Genomic DNA, 15,496 nt, shown 5'->3' on the forward strand with positions numbered 1-15,496 from the left:
CTTCCTCATCACTTCTAATATTAGCCATTAAATATGATTTATTTATTTACCGTATTTTTCGCTCCATAAGACGCACTTTTTTTCCCCCAAAGGTGGGGGGAAAATGTATGTGCGTCTTATGGAGCGAATATAAAAAAAAAACCAAACAAAAATCTAACACCCCCCCCCCCGACTCCCCCAAGACCTGCCGAATTAATTTCCTGCAACCCCCCACCCTCCTGACCCCCCCAAGACCTGCCAAACGTCCCTGGTGGTCCAGCGGGGGTCCAGGAGCGGTCCGGGAACGATCTCCTGGGCGTGAGCCGTCGGCTGCCAGTAAACAAAATGGCGCCGACGGCCCTATGCCCTCACTATGTCACTGAGACCGACCGCTGCTATTGGTCGGTCTCAGTGACATAGGGAGGGCATAGGGCCGTCGGCGCCATTTTGTTTACTGGCAGCCGACGGCCCTATGCCCTCACTATGTCACTGAGACCGATCGCTGCTATTGGTCGGTCTCAGTGACATAGTGAGGGCATAGGGCCGTCGGCTGCCAGTAAACAAAATGGCGCCGACGGCCCTATGCCCTCACTATGTCACTGAGACCGACCAATAGCAGCGATCGGTCTCAGTGACATAGTGAGGGCATAGGGCCGTCGGCTGCCAGTAAACAAAATGGCGCCGACGGCCCTATGCCCTCACTATGTCACTGAGACCGACCAATAGCAGCGGTCGGTCTCAGTGACATAGTGAGGGCATAGGGCCGTCGGCGCCATTTTGTTTACTGGCAGCCGACGGCTCACGCCCAGGAGATTGTTCCCGGACCGCTCCTGGACCCCCGCTGGACCACCAGGGACGTTTGGCAGGTCTTGGGGGGGTCAGGAGGGTGGGGGGTTGCAGGAAATTAATTCGGCAGGTCTTGGGGGGGTCAGGAGGGTGGGGGGTTGCAGGAAATTAATTCGGCAGGTCTTGGGGGGGTCAGGGGGGTGGAGGTTGTTAATTTAAAGGGATGGGGGGGGGGGGGGTTTTGGGGGTTCCCACAGAAAGAAAAATTTTCTGATCTGGGGAGTGGACCGAAATGGCCCTCCCCAGACCCGAAAACAAAATGGGGAGAAAAAAAAAAACTATGCACTCCCCTAATTTGCTCCATAAGACGCCCAGACGCAGAGCCGGTTTAGCACAATTTTTTTTTTTTTTTAATTTTCCCCCTCTGAATCCTAGGTGCGTCTTATGGTCAGGTGCGTCTTATGGAGCGAAAAATACGGTATTTATTTTATTTTTTTTAACTTTTATATACCGACATTCTTGCATTAAATGCAAATCATGCCGGTTTACAGTGAAACAGAAAAAGCAGGAAAAAATTCCTTAGTCGAATACAATGAAACAGCTTAGTTAAAGGAAACATAAAAATAAATTTTTACATATACACAAAGGTTTGCAAGAAGGGGTGCATAAAGGGGAGAGCGCCTTTGGCGCGCGACGCCTGGTGTTGAGGCTGTCTTAACTGTCTGATGTTAGTGATGTCATGGGGGGGTGGGTCTAATGATCGCAGCACTTACATCGCTGCTTCTTTCTTTTTTTTTTTTTTGATGGAGAGGACGTCGCATGACCACAGAGCACAATTTACTTACTCTTTGGTAAGAGGGGAAATAGTGCCAACGCTGAGAGTACTTCGAGTATGAGATGTTGTGGGGGGGGGGGGGGGGGGGGTTTGGGGTTTGTTTTTTTTTTAACCTTAGGTGAAGATCCCTCCTCGTGTTTCCTGATGGTTGACGAGATTCCAAGGAAACCTTACTACTTTGGCTGAGGATATATTTAGAGGTTAGGTCTCTAGTGAACTCAAGAGTCTCATACAGACAAGACATCACATGATTGTAATTACCGTGAGAATAAGTGATAAACAGCAGGTGCACAAAATCTGATGAGAGGAAATCAGAGTTACAAGAGACAGCCTAAACTGGGTTTTGGGAACACCGTATACATTTTTCTTCATAATATTGTTTCGGATATACAGCTAGGATATAACTAGCAGAGGGCCAGGCAGCAAGAGCTGAACTGACTGATAATAGCTAGAGGAGAGCTGGATTCCAGATGTGATAGAGCTAAGCCCTTGAAAATGTAACTTCTGTATTATCTGATTTTATTTCTTTCCTGTTCTATTCTCTTATTGCTCAAATAAACCTTCTTTTGTAAATACCTGGAACCATGATGTACTGAGTTAGAGTGTGCATGTGACTATGTGTGTGTGGGGAATAAGCTCCTGGGTTCAAGCCCCCAGGTAAAATGCCAGTAATTGTGTCTTTACATTGGGTAAGCACCCCCGAGGCAGTACTGTGTGCATGTAGATGACAAGCCCCTCAGGTAACTGCCAGGTGTAGACCCCAGAGAGATTAGCCCCATTCCAGCATGCATGGTCTGAGCCCAGAAGAGAGCTCGATAAGTGAGGAATGGGCTAGTGCTTAAATGCATTGACTTATGAAGGATTCAGTATACAACCTAGGTAATCAATTCAAAGTTTCCCTCTGTTTGCAACATTGGTTCAAGTCAATATCTGTCTGTGCCCCCACAAGCCGCTTGACTTAATCTGACTTTCCTGGTTCACAGGATATGACTCAGTGCTGTTATGAATGCACTCCACAACACTGCAAGATTGCTGACATTCAAGTTTCCTAGGCTACAGCGTGACTTGAGTACTGCAAAGCCCAGCTACGCAGTACGGGCTGCAACACCAGGGATGGGAAAAACCACATTCTAATTGCTGGTACAATGCCAGTTTTTAAAAAATGATTTTATTTGGACAGGCTCACTCTGATGTTGCACTATTTTAAAAGTCACAAATCCTACCCTCCGCTTCTAGAAGTTTGTTCATTTCTTTCTGCACCTGTAAGGGGGAAGAGATGGACTTGCTGCTTGATGAAAAAAGAGTTAGTTCTTTTATGATAGCTCAAGTCCATGAAACAGTTTTGCTTTGGCTCATCATTCCAGATAGAAAATAGACAAGGAAAGTCATCCTATACCTAGAGGCTGCTATACATGAGGTTGGGCCAACCCGGTCTCTTTTCAGAACACATGGAAGTAACCTACACAATGAGGCAGTTACTACCATAAGCTACTTGCTGGGCAGATTGGATGTTCTTTATCTGCTGTCATTGCTCTGTTACCATATCCTGTCACCTCAGGCTTCAGACTAGGGGTGGACAACGCCACTCCTTAAGATCCACAAACAGGCCTGGTTTTCAGAGTATGCATAATGAATATGCATCAGATAGATTTGCATACAAGGAGGCAGTGCATGCAAATCTATTTTATGCATAACTCATTGTTGATATCCTGAAATCCTGGCCTGTTGTGGTTCTCAAGGGCTAGAGTTGGCCAACCTGGTCTAAAGCCTGATGTGATATAGCACTGAGGGCAGATAAAGAACAAATGGTTTATCCAGTCTGCCCAGCAAGTGGCTTATGGTAGTAACTGCCTCGTTATGCAGGTTATTCTCATGCGTCCTGTTTGGTGTAGAAACTGCTCATAAACACACAGCACAGGCCAGAATCAAACAAAATTTTAAAAAGAAAGTAAAAACCTATTTAAGCAGGCATTTGGAGTTTGAGGAGGTATGTTTTAATTTTAAAATAGTACGGTTTGGAAATGCAAGTTGAGGCTTTTAGTTTCTTTGTTTTATTATGATTGTTAATTTTTATTTTATGTATTTTACCTTGACATTGTTTTATGTTTTATAATTGGTTTACAGCAGGTTAAAACAATATGATTGTACCAGAATACTGGTATAGAAAATAAAATAAATAAACAAACAAACAGCTACCGCCCACCTACAGCACAGCAGGACTCACCTTTCCATGCGGATTGCTTCTGTTTTGCGCAGTTTCTCTTCCCACGTCTCATTCAGCTCAGCAATAATCTTCTCTGTTTCCTGCAAAATCAGAATACAAGCGTTTTCATTTTGTTGTGCACAGGGCCCTTACCACATAGTACTCTTCTTGGGGAGTAGGAATTAGAGACAGAGGGGGAAAGACGACCCCCACACACCAATCCTGACAGCCTTCCAGCTACATGCACATATCCCTTGCTTTTATTCTTAAGCTCTTTCAGTTTTTCATATTTATGCATTACAGGGATTTTTTAAAGCAGCGTTTATTTGCATAAAATCATGTTTTGATTATTGCCCCTGCCTCCCTATGGGTAAAAGTATACATGCTTATTTTTAGCTGTGGGGAAAAGTGAGCAGTTAGATCGGAGGTGGCAAAGCACAAGCAGAGATTGTATTTCTAATCTCCATATGTTCTTTGACACATACTTTGCCCTTGCTTCAATAGAGGCACAAAAGTACCTAGGTGCATTATGCATGCCAGTGGTATTTTCAAAAGGGATATGCCACTCCATGAAGAGGCTCATTATTGATAGTGAATAGGGTAATCTAGATGCTCCACTTCTGAGCTGCCTCTCCATATTGCAATTCCACTAAACTGGCATAGGAACAAAGGAGGGAGACAGGAGGCAGGCACAAATTTGAGCAGCATGCTACACCCCTTCCCTACCTTGAGGCAGGCACTGAGATCAAATTCAAGCAGCAAACTCTGCTCATCTATTCCTCCCCATTCAGTACCTTGACTCATACTGCAGGAGAGGGAGGACTCAGTTGATTAACACTGTAGGCAAGAGCAGGAACTGGGCAGCTGAAGGACAGCAATTTATACTCCTCCCCTCCCCAGTACCCAGAGGCTGATTGCTAGAATATAAATCAAACAAGCACAGGCAGAGACAGCAGGAAAATGAGATCCATCCCTGCCACTGTTCCTTCTCCATCCTAACTTCCACACCCTGCAGCAGAGCAGGTCAGAACTCACTTGTGCTCAAGTTGACTGCAGGCAACCAGAAAGTGGTACTAGAAGGCAACCAACTTGCCCAGAGAAACAGAAGCTTTGTGATTAAAGTTATGTGCTAATATGTACAGCTTAGAGGAAACATTGGTTACAAAGGACAATTAGTAAGAAAATAAAATTCATTTTCTTAACATAGAAATAAAAAGGAGTAGAAATGAGGAGAGTGGCACAGTGCAATAACTGTGGGGTAGCAGTTTCTAAAGGTACTTTCTGGCGACTGCAGTGTTGCCTCTTTGGACTGGGGGATGAAGACTGCTCAACTCAAGGCAGAATTAAAGGGACTGTCTACCATATCCAATGTCCACCAAGTCTGCCCCCAGTCCTTCAGAAGATCCCACGGGAGCTAACAATGGTGATGTGGTGGTTAGTCTTAGTTCTGCTGAATTATATATTGCACCTAATACACAAGGCAAGGTTTCAGGTACAATTTTACAGGCTAACTTCTGTGACAACTCAAGCTAACAAAGATGGAATACTACAAGATACCGATGCTAGTGAAAAAGCCATCAACGTATCTGTTGAAACTACTGGGAAGTATCTACAGCTCTTGTACATGTGCAAATCCACTTGTGTTTCAAAAACAGAAAATATGTTTGCCAGTGAAGACAACTTCTAAGTGGAAAGTTACTCGGTTCAGAGTGTACACAATGCAATCCATGATTGACAGAGAACATCATCCATGACTGTCAGGATCACTGCCGAAAAGGTATAAGACAAGAAACAAGACAAAAATGTTGACGTTGTCTTCACCCCCAACCCCTCCATCTGATTCTCTGACAGTTACCCCAAAACTGCTGCCTAAGTCCAACTATATCGTTTTTGTAAAGATAACGTAGCAGAACCGTGTTCAAGGCACGGAGAGCATCCAAACGCAAGAGGGGCAAGGTCTCTGAGGTTCCCTCCTCCCGTAAGCGTCCCAAGTCCCTGCCGGTGGGGGGGCATACTAAGTCTAAGCGCCTTCTCAGATCCGTGGCAGGTCCAGATGATACATCTGATGGAGGAGACCCTTCCCCGCAAGACCTTCAGGGGATAGATGCAAGCCAGGATGGTCAGCCCCTGGTGCCCAAGCAGGGAGGTGCTTCTGCGGTAGATGGTGATAATCCCAAGGTGGTATGCTTGTTCTGGAGAAATTGGGTCCGCTTATCCTGAATATTCTGGAAAAGCTTGGAATTGAAGTCCCGCAGGAGGATTCGCGTATGGGAGCGGTGTATCCCAGGTCCGGCTCGCTCTTTTCTCTTTCATATGTCGATCACTGACCTCTTGTTCCGGGAGTGGGACACTCCGGATCTAGGTTTGAAAGTCAGCCGTGCTATGGATATGTTGCACCCACTACCGGAGGATGCGCTGGAGCTGCTCAGGGTACCCAAGGTGGCTGCGGCAGTCTCTGCAGTCACTACAAAGACCACCATACCAGACGGCCCTAAAAGATTTGCAGGATCAAAAGTTGGAGGTATAGCTTAAAAAGATATTTGAGACCTCCTTCCTGGGAGTGCGGGCGGCCATGTGCAGCGGTTTTGATCTGCGTGCGAGCCTGCGTTGGGTACCGCACTTACAATAGACAGAAATTTAGATATTAAGGAGCTCATCACATCTACATAATATATGAGCGAACGCTTAAAAAAAACAAAACAAACTTTCAGACTCAAACTAGCTAAGAGACAGATAAAAGCTGAAAATTGTGCCAAAACGGGACTCCATCCAATCAGGTTAGAGGTCACATGACCCAAACTGAGTAATGGGAAACAGAGATAAACCAACCAATCAGCATAAGGCAACATGCAATCAAAGTATATACACAGCATCCCATACAGTAAAAACGAAGAATTAGCCTGTAGAGTCAGAATTAAAAGAAGAAAAACTAGAAAAAACACAAAAACTATTCCTCCTATTTCTCGATTCAAACCATTAGGAGTTAGGGACTGTAACTCATAAATCCATCTTTCTTCTTTGCTAACCAAGGTCCTGATTCATCAAAGTCTTCTCATAGACACAGAATGGGAGAAAAGCTTTAGTGAACCAAGCCTTAAGATGGTAGAGAAGTTACCTCCTCTGCTCATGGGAAAATCTTACTCTGTTACAAACACCACATCTCGGCGATATCATGGGATCGCGCCTGCCAGTGGGCCACACCAAGGGGCTTTCCTCTCTATCAGCCTGTATGCAGGCCCGATGCTCAAAGATTCTGCTTTTAAGGGCTCGGCTGGTTTTTCCGACATACAAAAGGGGCCAGAGACACAAGATAAATTACTTCTTTTGAAAGGCAAATTAGATACATGTTTCAATAAATAAGATTTACCAGTGTGCAGATATATGAAGAAGGAAACAGAGTGAGAACAAGCTGAACATTGGTCACGTGTATGAGAAGGTATCTGAAAAAAGGTCATGGAACATTTATTTGACTTATATTCTGCTTTTCAGGCACTTCAAAGCAGATTGCATTCAGGTACTGTAGGTATTTCTCTGTCCCCAGAGGGCTCGAAATCTAAGTCTGTACCTGAGGCAATGGAGGGTGAAGTGACAAGGTCGGGATCTGACCAAGGTCAGAAGGAATGGCAGCGGGATTTGTTTCCCCTGGTTTGCAGCCCAGTGCTCTATTAGGCTCCTCTTTCACTCTTCTTTGCTCGTTTCCAATTTCTTTGGAAGTTAAGTAATGCCTCAACTAGAGATAATTGAAAAGGTCTTATCTACTTTAACTTCCTCACCCCTGCCTTCCTGATGCCCACATGCACTGGAGGCATTTGTGATATCAGCCTATAAGGACCAACCAGATCCAATCAGCAACTTATGTAGAAGGTTGAACAATTTCACTGATGACAGAGTAACATTTCTTGGCAATATTTCCAAAAGTGTGGAATGCAAGATCAGGGAAGATACAGCTGTACTGTCATGTGCTGAACTTTATGGGTCTGTGTGCATTAGTGTTTAAAGCTCTTGCGCCTAGTGGTCTTCCCCAAACCAGTTATCTACTGCCCTACTTCGTTCCTTACGATCCACATTTAAAGGACTGCTGGTTGTCCCTGATTTTAAAGCGTCAAGACCGTATGCTCAGTGCTGCAGGATTCCAGTTATGGAAGGAACTCCCAGAAGTCCTTAAGGCAGAAAATGACTTACTGCGTTTTAGAAAACTTCTGAAATCTCATCTCTTTTCTTCTGCATTTCTAGTTTACATTTACCCTTCTGACACCTACATGCTTGGCCTCTATGACACATTTGGTTGAGAATATGCTATGTTTTATCTTGTTAGTCTAAATGTTATATCAATATTGTAGTGAACTAGGTTTCTTTTAAAGAACATAACGCTTGCACTACTGGGTCAGACCAAGGGTCCATCAAGCCCAGAATCCTGTGTCCAACAGTGGCCAAGCCAGGTTACAAGTACCTAAACATTAAATGAATATATCCCAAGCTACTAATCCTTATTGATTAATAGCAGTTTATGGACTTTTGCTCTAGGAACTTATCCAAACCTTTTTTAAACCCAGTTTCGCTAACTGCCTTAACTACATCCTCTGGCAATGAATTCCAGAATTTAATTGTGCATTGAGTGAAGAATTTTCCCCCATTTGTTTTAAATGTGCTACTTGTTAACTTCATGGAGTGCACCCCTAAGTCCTTGTATTAGCCATGAGTAAATAACTGATTCACATTTACCCGTTCTAGTCCTCTTATAATTTTGTAGACCTTTATCATATCCTGCCTCAGCCATCTCCTCTTCTCCAACCTGAATAGCCCTAACCTCTTAGGCTTTCCTCATAGGTGAGTCATTCCATCCCCTTTATCACCCTTCCACCAGTACCTGTAGCCTTTCCATGGCTTCTTCTGTACAGATCACCTGCTCTTCCAGGTCAGAGTATGCTTCCATCTGCCCATTAATGGATGGGGAAGATGGGGCCTGGTCCATCTCAGCAGAGGTAGAATGGAAGGGTAACACTGGCAACTCTGATCTGCTGCCAGCACAACTGTCGTCAGCCTTCAGATCTTTTCCATATGAGAGAGAAAAAAAACAGGGGAGAACAAAAAACAAAGCAAAGTGTAAAGCAAAGTTTCTTACCTGTAACAAGCATTATCTGAAGAAAGCAATTCAACATTCGCACATTTGTTTATGAATGTCAAACCTATACACAGTTATGAGTTGGTGATTTTCACATGGAATAACGGTATATAAAACACAAATAAAATAAATAATAAAAAATGCCTTCCTGATGACAACAATTGAAATATGATTTCCAGAGCTTTCTAGAAAAAGTCCATAGGCTCTACTGAGCACCAATGAACATGAAGCATGCCTTAGTTCTGAAATTAAGCTAATGAACAGATTGGGGTTGGGAATTGTATGGCTGTTGAACTGTTTACAGAGAATACCGATTACGAACACCACAATTGGGTTTTTTCTAAAGGCAAACTGTTGAACAATTGCACAGTTATAACTCCCTAGATAAGGGTTTTCAAACAAAAGTGGGAGGAAAAAAAAACCCTTGAAATCATAAAAACAAGTCTTAAGGAAAACTGGATTTGGGCTTTAACTGTCAAAGAGCCCAAATCTGCTGTTGCGTTGGGAATCGTTATCTATACAATGGGATGTAAATGTAAGGAATTAAACTTAGGACTGCAGCGTGGAGTTATCTTTAATAGAGGTTGACACAAGGGGTCCACAGATGCAGCCATGCCTGACATTCTAAGCCTTGACCTGCTCCTCTAAGGTCAAATCTGCACAGATGAGCTTTTACAGAGTCTGTGACGACATGGTATCTAGGTCTCCTCTACCTCAAAAACACAGAAGGATGAAAATCAGTAAAACAATTCTGAATCTCTGAAATGACCTGCGCTAGACTTTCGTTTCTAGTTCCATTTTATTTCTTATTTCCTACGGACCACCTGCAGCTATCGGAACTGGGAAGCTAGCCAGCACTTTAAGATAAGAAACGGAGAATGACCTTAGTTATTGATGTATTTTAGCTTGGCAAAGCTCCCAGAGTTTGTGTCTTAATTAGCACTGAACTCTAGATACATGTCGTCTTGACTTTTACAATGAATATAGGCATACGCCTATTACAAGTATTATTTCACATATTCAGTTAATGGGAGTTTTAGATACACAATGCCTATGTTATTTTGACATTTCTTTACTTATGTATTGTAGTAAGTAATCTGTAATCAGGTGCTCTTCTGTCAATTAAACAGATTGATGAAGCAAGATCAAAGCACACCTGATGTAAAGATCAAAGAACATTTTATAGCTAAACTCTCCTGGCCATGGAATCTGACATATGTAATTGTTTAGTAATTAAAACACATGAGGCTAGGTGTCGTGCCAAAAAACGATGCAGGTTGTGAGATGGGAGTTAAGCCCGTCTTTAAGCGGGACGAGATGAAAGAACTGAATGCGCCTATTTTTTTTTTTGTAAAGTCCATGTGTTGTGTTGCTTCGCCTTCCCTGCTGGTACATTTTTTTTTTTTTTTTTTTTAAGAGAAAATCCCGCTTAGGGGCTTCAGCAAAGCACTGTGGGGCTGACTCCATTCCCTGGTGCTCTCTCTAAACAAAACGAAAGCAGGATGGAGCATGGAGCAACACCTCAGAAACAAAAGGAATAAATAAAAAGATGACTTTAAAAAATAAAACAAAGAGCTGGGTGCGGATGGATGCCAGTTTGCTCTTCTGTTACCTCCTAATGCAACGGCAGACAGCCCCTGTGCGAAAAGCAACTCCCGCAGCCGTGCCACCTCCTCCTTCAGCTCCCGAATCAAACGGGCGTTGGGGTCCTCATTAATCACTGCATTGCACTTTATCTGCTTGGCCCGATCTGCATACCTTAAGAGATCATAAATGCATCTCATTAAAGATTTCCTTAAGTCAGAAAGCATGACTTGTGGCATTATATTGGCACAGTTTTACATAGGCCGCAGGTGAGCTACTGGAGTGGGAGGAGGACCTTATAAACACAAGTATCTGCTCAAACACAAACCCTAATGAGCTTAATATTTAGAGAGCCAGAAAGTAGGCAAACTATTTGGGTAAAAATCGTACATGTAACTTTATCCAGATATTCAATGGGACTTACCAGATAACTTTAGGACACGTATTTCTCATTCAGACTTGCGCATGTAACCAGACAGGCAGTGCTCAATATCTGCACACACCAGCCAAAGTGCATTCCCACCCTCACAACACCTACAGCATGGCCTCTTTTTATCCACTCGGCAGGGGAAATATTCAAATCCAGACTAACCCTATAAGTTAGTAGGAGAAAGCCTTTGAATATCAACCTCAGTATAACAAGTCTTCTTTTCCATGATCCGAAATGGAGACTACACAGTGGATTCACAGGAGTAAGACTGCCTCGTCTGTGAGTCTTCCCACCTTCTTTATTGAAGCAAATTTACCTTCCCGCACACCTAAGCCTCCAGCCCAGTCAAACCTTCTGTAACCCCACTGAAAGTCATTCATGGCAGGGCTGACTGTTGGCTTACTGTGCCCTCAGCTTCCTTCATGCACAGTACCCGTGATTTTCTCCCCCTCCCATCACAGCGACAGGCCTAAGCACCACGTACACTCTGCACATTGCAGAAACCTCTGACCTGCTTACCTAAGCGTGCTGAGGGTTTCTTCATAGTTAATATCAGCTGGACTGAGGGCAGCGATCATGGCTGTGCGAGAATTTCCACCTATGAGGAAAGCCAAGATGAGATCAGCAGTTATAACATCAACTTTCCATCACCCTGTCTCTATATCTCTGTGCATGTGAGTGCACACTGCAGATTTAAATAAGCCCGAGGTATTCACCGGCTACCAGGTGTGTGCTACATGCGTGCACTTGAAGAATCCATCTCCACACTCACTGGATTGGTGAATGTTCTAGTACAAGCCACTCTACATGTGAACTCTAGCAGCTGTGATGAGAGAGTGTCGGCCCAGCTACATCCCTCCCTCTCCACAAATCCATTACCCACATCACCCATATTAAAACAACACCTTGCCATAAACTGGTACAGTACTCAAAGCAATGAAATGACAAAAGCATGGCAATTGGATATAAAAGGCCACAGCAATACATTCCCCTTAAATAACCTGTACCCAAAATGGTAATCGTCAAAACAGGCAGCACCCCCACCTCCACTAAAATACCAAGCTAGGCATCATCTAATCTGGCCCCCACCTTGTTCCCAAGCAAAGGGGCCTCCCCAGGCATAAGGGTGCCCCGCCATGCACCAAATCCACTGCTGACCTGGACCGTGATGCACCCCTGCGCTGCATCCGAAACACCCCTTCCCTCCCCACTGGCTTGGGTACCTGCCATAAGCATTAGGGTAGGGCATGTCCTTGCCTCATGCCCCCAACAACATTTAGCTGCAGCCAACACCACTACCCCAAAACAGATCCTTCAAGGCTTCCTGTAGAACATATCACAGCCGATATCTGACAGAGGAACTTTGCCCAGCCTAAGCTGCCTTTGCATTGGACACCCGCTTACTCCTGTCTTATTATGCATCCAAGCTTGCATGCCCCCATGCCGATCTGGCGGTTGACCTTCTTGCACCCCCCTCTTCCACAGCTTCAAAATTGCTCAATATTGGGCATGGAATGACATCAGACCATAAAATATGAATGTGCAAGAACCAGGAGATCAATTTGGCCAAGTCAGCTTTAATCCTCTTAATCAACTGCTTGCTTGATAGGTCATCTAGCTCATTGCCCCTCAAACCTATTGAGGGTGTCAGGGGCTGGTGACAAATCTCTCAACTGCCGCAGAAGGGGTAACAATTGCTCCCGGCGCATACTTCGTTTGCCCATCCAAGTCACAATAAGCCAAAGAGGCGCCAATCCCAAAGGCGGTCCATGTGCCCTCCAAGCAGCACAATGCACAAAAGAATGTCCAATAATCCATGCGGTCCTTGAACCCAGTTCAAATCTACGACGACAGTAGGAAAATTCGTTTCTTACCTGATAATTTTCATTCCTGTAGTACCTCTGATCAGTCCAGACTCCTGGTTTTGATCCCCCCCTCTAGCAGATGGAGAAAGAGAAATTTTCAAAACAAAAAACTCTGCCTTATAAAGGCTGGTGCCACCTACAGTCCGGCAGTATTACTCAATGTCAAAGCAGAATGGCTCTCAAAAACCACCATAACTATGTACAATAACCCTTCAACAAGAAAAAGAAATAACGGGTTCACTTAACCCTCCTAGGAACTGAACCTGTAGAACCACTCGAGGACGGTCAATCCAATTTCTGCAGATCTGAAAACAAAATCAATCAATAACTGAGCGGACTCTCCCTTACTTCCATGCTTTCCCCGGGCGGGACTCTGGACTGATCCGTAGTACTACAGGAACGAAAATTATCAGGTAAGAAACTAATTTTCCTTTCCCTGTACGTACCCGGATCAGTCCAGACTCCTGGGATGTACCAGAGCTTTCTTACCTGGGATGGGATCCGGAGAGGCCCGCTCTAAGCTCTGCTTCGCCAAAGCCTCCCTTCACCCGGTACCTGAACATCCAGTCTGTAATGTCTGGCAAAGGTATGCAAAGACTTCCAAGTCTCCACCCTGCAGATCTCCTGCAGTGAGACCCTTTGACAGTCCGCCCAATAAGCCGCCTGCGAACAGGTAGAATGAGCCCGAAGACCAAACAGTACAGGCTTACCACGCAGCAAATATGCCGAGCCTATAGTCTCTTTCAACCAGCGTGAAATCGTAGCTTTAGATGCCGTATTTCCTCGTTTCGGACCAGCCCACAGCACAAAAAGATGGTCTGTCACACGAAATGCGTTAGTAACTTCCAGATAACGCTACCACGCCCGAACATTCAGCTTCCATAAGTTTTTAGATATAGGGTCTGACCGGTCCAAAACGGGAAACGACAGAAGCTCCACTGACTGATTCACGTGAAAAGCAGACACCACACTTTCGGAAGAAAGGAAGGAACCGTCCACAAAGACACACCAGAATCCAAAATTCTCAGAAATGGCTCCCTGCAAGCAGATGTCATAACGATAAGAAAATTCATCTTTAACGTGAGATCCTTTACTGTAGCCATTTTCAGAGGCTCAAAGGGCGCCGTACACAGAGCTGAGAGAACAAGTTCAGATTCCAAGAAGGACAAGGGTGCCTGATCGGGGGACGTAAATGCTTTGCCCCCTTTAGGAAATGAGCCACATCGGGGTGAGCAGCCAACGCCACACCTTGAATGGAACCACGCAAACAACCAAGAGCTGCCACCTGAACCCTCAGGGAACTACACAATAAGCCCTTGGCGAGTCCGGATTGTAAGAAACCTAAAATATCCGACACCGAAGACAGAGTAGGAACAATCGCCCGGTCCACACACCAAGATTCAAAGATTCTCCACACACGCACATACGCGAAGGTGGTGGATGTCTTGCGCGACCGGAGTAGTGTTGCCACCACAGCGTTCAAATACCCTTTGCTCCTCAGGCAGAGCGCCTCTCAAAAGCCATGCCGCTAGACAAAAGCGATCGACCTCTTCCAAACAAATGGGCCCTTGATGGAGAAGGTCCGGGAGCAGTGGGAACCGCAGGGGACCCGCCAGTACCAGATTGACCAGGTCCACAAATCAAGGCCGTCTCGGCCACTCTGGAGCTACGAGGATGTCTTCTGCTGGGTGTATCTCCACTCTCCTGAGCACTTTGCCTATCAGTGGCCAAGGAGGGAACACGTTCAGCAGCACTTCGGTCAGCCAGGGCATCTACCCCTTCTGCTCCTGTTTCTCTGCGGCGACCGAAGAAGCGCAGTGCCTTGGCGTTCTGAAACATTGCCATAAGATCCATGCGGGGTACGCCCCACGTGTCGCATATAAGCTGGAAAGCTTCGTCTGCGAGCTCCCATTCCCTGGGATCGAGGCAGTGCAGACTGAGAAAGTCCGCTTGAACGTTGACGACTCCTGCTATGTGAGACGCTGCAATACTTACTAAATGCTTCTCCACCCAGATGATCAGCTGCTGGGCTTCCGTGGCCACTGGCTGGCGCTTGGTTCCCCCTTGGCGACTGATAAGCCACCATGGTCGCATTGTCGGAAAGAATTCTGACTGACTTCTCCCGGAGAGGGTGGAACACTTGCAACGCTAACCCTACTGCCCTGGTTTCCAGACGATTGATCGACCACCGAGATTCTTCCAGGGACCACTGTCCCTGCACAGACTTCCTCAGGCAAATCGCTCCCCAACCGGAGAGGCTGGCGTCCATGGTCACCACTGTCCATTCGGGCACCTCCAGGGGCAGCGGGCCTGAGAAAGCTAAAATTCAATTCTGTAAAAAATAGAAAAATAATCACGGTCTGCCCAAGCGCCAAGTCAGGGAGGGAAGAAAGCCGCAGCACTGGTGACACTGACAGAAAATGAAAGAAAATCAAAAGTTGGGTTTTTTTTTTTTTTAAAGACTTGCACGGCAGTGGTCCACGGTCCTGATCAGGCGGGGTGGAGTGAACCGGGCTCCCCAGTGTCGACCCAGCTGCTAGCTTGGAACAAGAGGGCCCTCTACCCTGTAATGCAGCTGCCTCAACCACCAGCGGGGGATGGTACCCCTCAGGACCTTACAAACCCCCTGGGAAGCTCAGGACAGAAACAGATTTAAAAAAAAAACAAAAAAAACCGCAAAGTAAAAACGTTT

General features: G+C 45.4%; 1 protein-coding gene across 4 annotated transcripts in view; it reads right to left on the bottom strand.

The window, feature by feature from the left end:
- Positions 1–15,496, bottom strand: part of KIF1C (kinesin family member 1C) — a 104,092-nt gene that overhangs the window by 25,830 nt on the left and 62,766 nt on the right. For all 4 annotated transcript variants that reach the window (XM_029580780.1, XM_029580782.1, XM_029580781.1 and 1 more), the window contains 4 exons: positions 11,459–11,537; positions 10,538–10,683; positions 8,671–8,852; positions 3,825–3,904 (listed from right to left, as the gene is read on the bottom strand). In XM_029580780.1, the coding sequence (XP_029436640.1) occupies positions 3,825–3,904; positions 8,671–8,852; positions 10,538–10,683; positions 11,459–11,537 (487 nt within the window). The remainder of the gene's footprint in view (positions 1–3,824; positions 3,905–8,670; positions 8,853–10,537; positions 10,684–11,458; positions 11,538–15,496) is intronic.

This window comes from Rhinatrema bivittatum, chromosome 16, assembly GCF_901001135.1.
Source record: "Rhinatrema bivittatum chromosome 16, aRhiBiv1.1, whole genome shotgun sequence".
In the NCBI taxonomy this organism is placed as follows: Eukaryota; Metazoa; Chordata; class Amphibia; order Gymnophiona; family Rhinatrematidae; genus Rhinatrema; species Rhinatrema bivittatum.